Source organism: Canis lupus, chromosome 25 (assembly GCF_048164855.1).
Source record: "Canis lupus baileyi chromosome 25, mCanLup2.hap1, whole genome shotgun sequence".
NCBI lineage: Eukaryota > Metazoa > Chordata > Mammalia > Carnivora > Canidae > Canis > Canis lupus.
In genome coordinates, this window is record NC_132862.1 from 17,726,381 (window position 1) to 17,735,339 (window position 8,959).

General features: G+C 36.5%; 1 protein-coding gene across 8 annotated transcripts in view; it reads left to right on the forward strand.

The window, feature by feature from the left end:
* The window catches only part of CAPRIN2 (caprin family member 2), a 43,044-nt gene that overhangs the window by 18,111 nt on the left and 15,974 nt on the right, over positions 1-8,959 (forward strand). For 7 of the 8 annotated variants that reach the window (XM_072798464.1, XM_072798466.1, XM_072798465.1 and 4 more), the window contains 5 exons: positions 1,840-2,007; positions 3,115-3,158; positions 4,009-4,683; positions 6,969-7,091; positions 8,605-8,686. In XM_072798464.1, the coding sequence (XP_072654565.1) occupies positions 1,840-2,007; positions 3,115-3,158; positions 4,009-4,683; positions 6,969-7,091; positions 8,605-8,686 (1,092 nt within the window). The remainder of the gene's footprint in view (positions 1-1,839; positions 2,008-3,114; positions 3,159-4,008; positions 4,684-6,968; positions 7,092-8,604; positions 8,687-8,959) is intronic. The other variant, XM_072798469.1, reaches the window with a different exon arrangement.

The window sequence follows — 8,959 nt, forward strand, 5'->3', positions numbered from 1 at the left end:
TCTCTGTTTAGGTCTCTTAAAAGCAGCTAATGTGTAATTGTACTCACTAAAATGGAATCTAGAAGAGTTTTGAAGCAGCAAAGTCACTGTAATATGGGAACAAGAACTAAAGACTGGTACTGGCTTGGCCATTTTGGGGTTCAGTTCTCTGCATGGCAGTACCTATTCTATTTCAGAATCTTAAATCCACACATTGTTAATAGTAAGGCTTACCTACGAGATATGCCTATGAAAGTATGAATGGTATGGCTACATAGTTTATTGAAGCATTGTAGTCTATCCTTCTGGAAATGATCTGGGGAGAGTCCTTTTGGCTTCCTAAATAGACTTTGACCAAATGACCAAGTACACATGGACATGAAGTACATAGTTTGGTGTGCTAGGTTAGAATAATGAAAACACTAGAAGCTAGTAAACTTTTTTGTTAGTCACTGCTTCCTTTTTAAAAATACCTAAGTATGTAGTAGAACTATCTCAATTTCTAAGTCCTTTCAAGTTTAAATCATAGAAATTTTTCTTGTTTAGAATGCAAAATAATGCAAATAATTTTGTGGAGCATAGTTTAGCTCTTTTTTAGTTTAGCATTTCTTATAAAATTAAGTGTACACTTAACTATATGACCAAGTAATTACACTTCTGATACCCAAGAGAATTGTAAATATAGGTTCACATAAGTACTTATACATGAATGTTCATACCAGTTTTATTAATGATAGCTCCAGACTGAACACAGCCTAGATGGACATCAATTGATAATAAAGAAAATGTGGTATATCCAGTTAGTAGAATCTACTCAGTAATAAAAAAGGAATGAACTATTGATACATGTAACAACACGGATGTGAATCTCAAAATAATTATGCTGAATGAAAGAAGTCAGACCACAAAATGAGTACATACTCTGATTCCATTTATATAGAATTCTAGAAAAAACTAGAGGAATATGTCAGTGGTTCCCAGGGAGTGGAGTGAAGGGGATTGATATAAAAGGGGCATAAGGGAACTTTTGATGAAAATGTTTTATGTTGTGGTTCTGGTGGAAGTAATATGATTATGTATCTGTTAAAACTATACTTAAAATGACTGAACTTTGTATAATACTTCAAAATTGATTAAAAAAATCTATGTCATAGTACTGCTATGGAAGTAATAATAGACCCAAATCAAGTATGGGTATGGGCGCTCAAATTTGGGAATTATATTTTTAGTGGATGGTAAAAATGAAATAGATTTTAGATCTATTTATGGTGCAGTGACTTCATCATTTAAGTTTTTTCTTGTTAATCGAATGGTGATACGTGAGGAGTCACAGTATAATTCAAGAGTAAAATCTGTATCATGGGATTTTGTCGTTTAAAATCCTTTAGAGATTGTCCAAGGGAGTTTTCTACTGGTTATGCTTGAGGAACTTTCACTTGTCTATAAAACGATAATTAACTTGGAAGGTAGAGTAGTTGCTAGTTGTGATGTTTTGGGGACAGATAAGAGAAATGGCTTCTCTTCTCAGCTCCGGAAACAGATGTGTGCTTTTGTAACATTAGTCATTGATCTCTGGTTTTAGTGATTTTTCAAATGGTAGAAATGGAGACCCAGAGAAACTTAAGTGACTTGCTAAATTTTGGGATTCTGATCTTTAAAATTTATATTGATTCAGCATGCAACAAAGATGGACTGCTAATTACCCTTCATGGTACTGACCAGTTCTTTGAATCGCCCCAATGTAGGATATTATAATGAGATACTGTAACTAGGATAAAATTATATTAGAATATCTGTTCCAAATAATTTCCATGAACTATTAGGTTATGTGATAACTAAGTCTTAATCACTCTTTCTTAGACAAACACATGAAAGATCTGCTGTCTAAATTGCTGAACTCAGGCTATTTTGAGAGTATCCCAGTCCCAAAAAATGCTAAGGAGAAAGAAGTATCATTGGAGGAAGAAATGCTAATAAAATCAGAGAAGAAAAAACAATTATTGAAAACTGAATCTGTCAAAGAGTCAGGTTTGTTGTGATCTCAGAAATTCTTTGTAGTGGTTGCATTTTTAATACACAAAATGAGTCAAATCTTTGTTAAAGGATTGCCTTATATTAATTTTGTTAATTTCTACATGCATGGAAATCTTACAGCAGGGTAAGCTTAGGTTTAGCATATGTCTAAAGGCTTTATTGCCATGATTTACAGAATGAATCTTAACAGAAACATAAGGTTATCCTTTGTTATGAGGGAATACACTGTTCAAATGAGACCTTTATGGAATTTGAATGGATCTCTTGGTTAAGTTGTTGGTAAGATAATTCCATTTAAAATTGTTTTTAAAAATATTCATAGTAGAATTTAAAAATGGTGGTAGAATGAGAATATAAGTAATTGAGTGTTAACATATTCAGAAAAAATGTGCCAAAGTCAGTAAAGGAGGTAAACTTCAAAATTCCACTTTTTCCAGGGGGAGAAATACTTTGAGTAAATGGGCTTTTGCTCTTGTTTTTTGGGACTCAGTTTGTTTATAAAATAGCATTTCTATGCAGGTAGTCCAGGGTGGGGTTCTAGTGGCCTTTATTAGCATGATTCAAGTTCTTATGTTTACTTTCTCATGTTAAGAACTAATACTAAGTCTAAAAAAAAAGAAAAGAACTAACAATAAACCTAATACTTTAGTGTGTCTATTCCCTTACCACCTTCCATCCTTACACTGGCTTTTAGGAGTCATTTAAGGGCCTGTAAGAGGCCTTTTAGGCCTCCGTTTCAAGCTGAGATGACTAATTTTTACCTCAGGCCTGGAGCTATAGTTTCAACTTGAAAGAAGCTGTATTTGTGCGTAAGACGAAATAGTCTTATTTTCAACCAAAAATCAGTTTTTAATTGGAACTTGAATTTAGAAAAGTGGCACATGCGAGGAGCTGCTAGCTTCAGCTAGCTTTAGACTACATGCTTTTGACCCATAAGTAATAGTGGGGATTACTCCTGCCATGAATATATTTCATTGTATTATCCTTTTTCTGTAACTCTTGGGAAATCTGTTACTAGAATGAATTAAAGTTGTAATCAGCCTAAAAATATGTGGCTTATTTAGTATTTATTTAATACTCAAGGGGGTATTATCTTTCCAGAGTCGCTTATGGAACTTGCACAGCCAGAGATACAACCCCAAGAGGTAAGTTTCTGAAAGGTAATTTGCTGATTGGTTTTTAAGACATTTGCATTTTGCTACGTTTAGGAGCTGAGACTCTGGAACTAGATTTTTTTAAGCTTGAAACCTGGCTTTGCAGCTTACTAGCTTAGGGACTTTGGGTCCAGCTGTGTCTGTTATCCTCATGTAAAGTGGGGATAATAGTAATGTCTGCCTCATGTTGCTATGAGGGTTAAAGGGGTTCAGTTCTAAATTACTTAGAATTTGGCCTGGTACACAATAGCTGCTGTTCTTGGCCCTGGTGTTAGAATTTGAAGACGGGGTAGGATTTGGTCAGAACTTATATTGGTAATAGAGTATTTGTTCTTTTTCTGAAGCGACATTAAAATTCTTGGAAGCCGAAAAGAATGGAAGAGTCAAAGTACATGATTTGTGTAATAGAAATAAAGAAAAGGCTGGTAATTCAGGAAACCCAAGGCTTAAGGTTAACTAGTATAGATGTGTGCAGTTGAACTATCCTCTGCCTTAATATTTTAGGACGTCAGGTGGGTAGAGTGAGTAATCTAAGGTTGGCAGAGGCCAATAACCTTGGTAAAATCCTGAAACAAGCAAAAGTAGCACTGTGTGATGTGCAGTTCTGACTAGTTTTGGATAAGTCAAGTATAGATTGCTACTTTTGAAGTATCAAAGGTATTTCTGTTGAGAAAAGGAATGGATAAATAAGTAGGATGTTCTTTTCAAATAGGATGACAGAAGTTTCCTGTTAGTACAGTGACTCAGACTAGGGGACGTAGGAATACTAAGAGTTTAGTGTTCCCCCTTGAGGTCTTTTACAGATTTTGTGACTCAAGCATGTTTTTTTCCTCTGGTCTAGTTTCTTAACAGACGCTACATGACAGAAGTAGATTATTCAAGCAAACAAGATGAAGAGCAATCTTGGGAAGCAGATTATGCTAGAAAACCAAATCTCCCCAAATGTTGGGATATGCTTACTGAACCAGATGGTCAGGAGAAGAAGCAGGAATCCTTCAAGTCCTGGGAGCCTTCTGTTAAGCACCAGGAGGTATCAAAGCCTGTGGTTTCCTTAGAACAGAGGAAACAGGATCCAAAACTCAGGTCCACTCTCCAGGAAGAGCAGAAGAAGCAGGATGTATCTAAACCCAAGCCAGCTTCTAGCCAGTGGAAGCAAGAAACTCCAAAATCCAAAACAGGATATATTCAAGAAGAACAGAAGAAGCAGGAGACACCAAAGCCTTGGCCAGTTCAGCTGCAGAAAGAACAGGATCCAAAGAAGCAATCTCCAAAGTCTTGGACACCTTCTGTGCAGAATGAACAGGACATCACCAAGTCATGGACCACTCCCATGTGTGAAGACCAGGATTCAAGACAGCCAGAGACTCCAAAATCCTGGGAAAACAATGTTGAGAGTCAAAAACACCCTTTAACACCACAGTCACAGATTTCTCCAAAGTCCTGGGGGGTAGCTCCAGCAAGCCTCATACCAAATGACCAGCTTCTGCCCAGGAAGTTTAATACAGAACCCAAAGATGTGAGTTTGTACCAGTCTACTTTGGTCAGTGTAGGCATTAATAAGGACTTGGGGTAATAATTTAGTCCTCTTTTTTTAAATTATTTAGTCCTCTTAAATTCTACAAAACCATGTTAAATTAATGTGTAAAATGTTTCACTTAACTCTAATGCGTAAGAAAATTGGGAGTAGACCTAGTCTGTTTTGAGCCTAACCTGAGATGAAATTTCCAGTTAGAAAATATTGTTTGAATGCCAAAATTTTAATGACATGGCACGATGTGAAAATAATGGATAGTTCAGACAAGACCATAATATGAACAAGTGAGAAGTCTAAATGTATTTCATAGAATGAGGGGTGTGTTTTTTTTTTTTTTTGAGGGGCTTGTTTTACTGTAAGTCACTCATTGTCTTCGACCTGGCACACAGGTGACTTTTTCTTTTTTTTTTTTTTTTAATATTTTATTTATTAATAAGAGAGAGGCAGAGACATAGGCAGAGGGAGAAGCAGCCCCCCCCCAAGGAGCCCAATGTGGGACTCGATCCCAGATCCCAGGATCAGGACCCGAGCCAAAGGCAGATGCTCAACTGCTGAGCCACCCAGGCATCCCAAGATGACTTTTTCTGACAGAAGTTACATTTTTCTATATTTTCTTGTTTCTCTTTCACTCATTTATAATCACTCAGATTAGCCTGTACTATTGTTGAAGAAGGTACATGTTGGTTGCAGATATTCTAGAAAGTTTGATAGGATCCAGAGAGAGAGAGAGAGGCAGAGAGAGACATAGGCAGAGGGAGAAGCAGGCTCCATTCAGGGAGCCTGATGTGGTACTCGATCCTGGGATCACACCCTGAGCTGAATTGAAGGCAGACTGCTGAGCCTCCCAGGCATTCCGGAAACTTATCTTCCCAGTGTTGTCTATCTCTGTCTGGTAGTCTTCCCCATACTTCAATGCCATTTTAGCCAGAGTTTTTCTGATAAATCATTGGCCCTCTAACAAAATGAAAAACATTTGCTTGGAAAAATCAAAGCATTGCATTTTATAAATAATCTCTACCTCAGTCCTACCTCATGGGAAGAGAATTTTAGAGTTGTCTGCTTTTGCTAGCCTTTCTTCCTCTTCAAGTGCTAATATCGATTTTAAAACTTTTCTCACCCTGTAGAAGATTGATAGCTTTATTTCATTAACCAGATATCACATAGCAGTAATTGTAATGACAACTATTTTGAGAAACTTATTTTAAAAACCCAATTTGATATTTCAGTAAGGCTGCTTTTAAAAACCCAATTTAAAATTCCATTAGGTTTAGCAGTGGTGAGCCTTTACTATACCAGAGGAGTGTGCTCTTTGTTGAATAGTATTTAAAATCAAGAGTGCTGATTGGAAAGGCCAAAACTCATTTAATTTGCTTTGATGGTATAGACAGTATTATACTGAAACTGCAGGGCCTTTCAGTGACTGAGAGGATGCTTTCCTGTATAATACACTATCTGTCTTGCAATCTTAGCTGCCTAAGTACAGTCAAGGGCAAAATCAAGTTCAGAGCTAAAAGACTAGATAACATGAAATTAATCACTGAAGTTCCTGCTTTTCTCCTTTCATATATTCACTTAGGGTCTACTAACTGGTTTTATGATACTCTTGACCAGCTTAGCTTTGTGACTTTCCCAGTGAATTGGAAAGTCGAGAAGAGTTGCTGGTAGGCGAGGCACACCAACAGCTGTAAGGAGTTAACTATATGAGCAGTAGGTTTTTAATTCAGGGTATATGGAATTCATAAGCGATTTAACATGAAGGCTAACCACTGCATAAACATTAGTAGCCCCCCCAAAGTAAACTTACTTGATGACAATGTAGTGTATTTCATCAATTTTAGGATATATATGTATACATTTTTACATCTTAATGTTAAATGTCTGAGATCAGACATTTAAAAATGAGAATGGTGGTAGTAATTTTTTCTCAGAAATCATTTATGTGTCACAGCTAGTGGCATCTTAATATAAAGGACATAAGCTGATTGTGTGCAATGCAAAAACTTTTATCAAAGAAGTTCAGTTATTCTGGGTATTCCCATTAAAAAGGATATTTTAGAAATATTTTAAGATGTTCTGAAGGGGAGAGAAGAGTGCTTTAAACTTTATTAAGAAAATGCATTTATGTGGAAATTCTTTACCTGAGATGAATCTGATAAATGGGCTTTGCTAAGTGTTTCGATTTTATTAAGATGTAGCTAAGATGAGTTTCTTGAATTAGGCTGTTCAGTGTGAGTTTCACTCTTACACGTTATGGGTTTATTTTGTAGGTGCCTAAGCCTATGCATCAGCCTGTAGGTTCTTCCTCGACTCTTCCAAAGGATCCAGTATTGAGGAAAGAAAAACTGCAGGATCTGATGACCCAGATTCAAGGAACTTGTAACTTTATGCAAGTATGAGTCGTTCTTCAATGAATCTTGAATGATATTCCTGGGGCTGTTAGCTTCTGATCTGAAGCATTATGATGACATTGTTAAGAGCATAGATTCTGGTGTTCAGAATGCAAGTGAATCTGGCTCTGCCACTTCCTAGCTTTTATAGTTTAGGGATGTTACTTCACTTTCTGCCTCTCTTTTGAAAAAATGAGGATGATGGTTCTTGCTAAATTTGAAATAAAATGAATTAAACATGTAAAAACTATTAGTGCTTGAATATAATTTCTGCTGTAGAACATGGCTAGTTTCCACTGTGAGAATCTACTCTGCTTGGTATGCTGGTAGGTGCTATTGTGTCTAGAAAATTGCAAGACAATTACTGCCTTCAAGGAATTGATGTTGTAGTTGTAGAAGATTGTAGTGTTATGGCAATAATGAAGTGCAAAATTGTCATAGTCTTACAAAACTTCAGAATAGTATGATCCTACTGAGGAAGTAGACAAATATTTTTGTGTAAATAAAAAGATCTTATACTTTGGGAATAGACCTGCATTTCTTCTTTATTTTCAGACCTGCATTTATTTAAATCCCAATTTTGCTGTTTACTACCTGTAAAATCTGTGGGAAGTTATTTAGCTTGTAACCCTCTTCTAAAATGAGGGAGTTCCTTACCCCGTTAAGATAAATGAAAGAACTAAACTGTACAAGCGTACTCTAACTAGAGTGTAGCTTAAGTATTCAAAAGGCTGGAAACATTTCTAGGAGAACCAAGATAGGCAGATGGGAGAAGAGAATGGTTGCTCTTTAGGAAAGGTTTAATAATAGCATGAGCCAGTTTAGTGGTTGAGATAATTAAAACCCTCATTGCTTGGGCATAATAAAAGTGAAAATACAGGATTTTAAAACATTTATTTATTCATGAAAGACACACAGAGAGGCAGAGACATAGGCAGAGAGAGGCAAGCTCCATGCAGGGAGCCTGATGTGGGACTGGAACCCAGGACTCCAGGATCACACCTGTAGCCAAAGGGAGGTGCTCAACTGCTGAGCTACCCAGGCATCCCAAGGTTACAGGATTAATGTGTATGCTTAAGACCTCAAGTCAGGTGTTTAGTTTTTTCCCCCAAGGTAAGCCTTACAAATATGTGAAATAATTCTAAGGATTGACAGTTACTTTAGATTTTATTTTTAACTTTTTATCTCTTAAGACTAAATTGTAATATATTGTGATAGTTATTAGCTAGATTCTTTTTTTTTTAATTTTTATTTGTGATAGTCATAGAGAGAGAATGAGGCAGAGACACAGGCAGAGGGAGAAGCAGGCTCCATGCACCGGGAGCCCGACGTGGGATTCGATCCTGGGTCTCCAGGATCGCGCCCTGGGCCAAAGGCAGGCGCCAAACTGCTGCGCCACCCAGGGATCCCTATTAGCTAGATTCTTATAGCTAATAGCTATGGATAGCATCATGAATAATGTTAATAGCTTTAAAATGAATAATTGTTTCTAGTCATGATTTAGTTTTGTCTTTAGGAATCTATTCTGGATTTTGACAAACCTTCAAGTGCAATTCCATCGTCACAACCGCCTTCAACTACTCCAGGTAGCCCAGTAGGTATGTAATCATCCTTGATACTTAGAATAAACATGTATAGGATAAGTAGTTGAGTCTTGTACAAATTTTACTCTGTATTTTAGGGGTTAAACTATGCACTAATTTATTCTAAGTGTATCTATGTCATTGGTTACATAAGGGTAAATTACATTAAGACATAAGTGTACTCCTTTGGCCTGTTTGCATTTTAGAAAACGTATCCAGATGGTTGAAGAGATGTGCAATGACCGTTTTTGCAATTTTTAATGTTATTTTTGAAGTGACTGGAGTCCC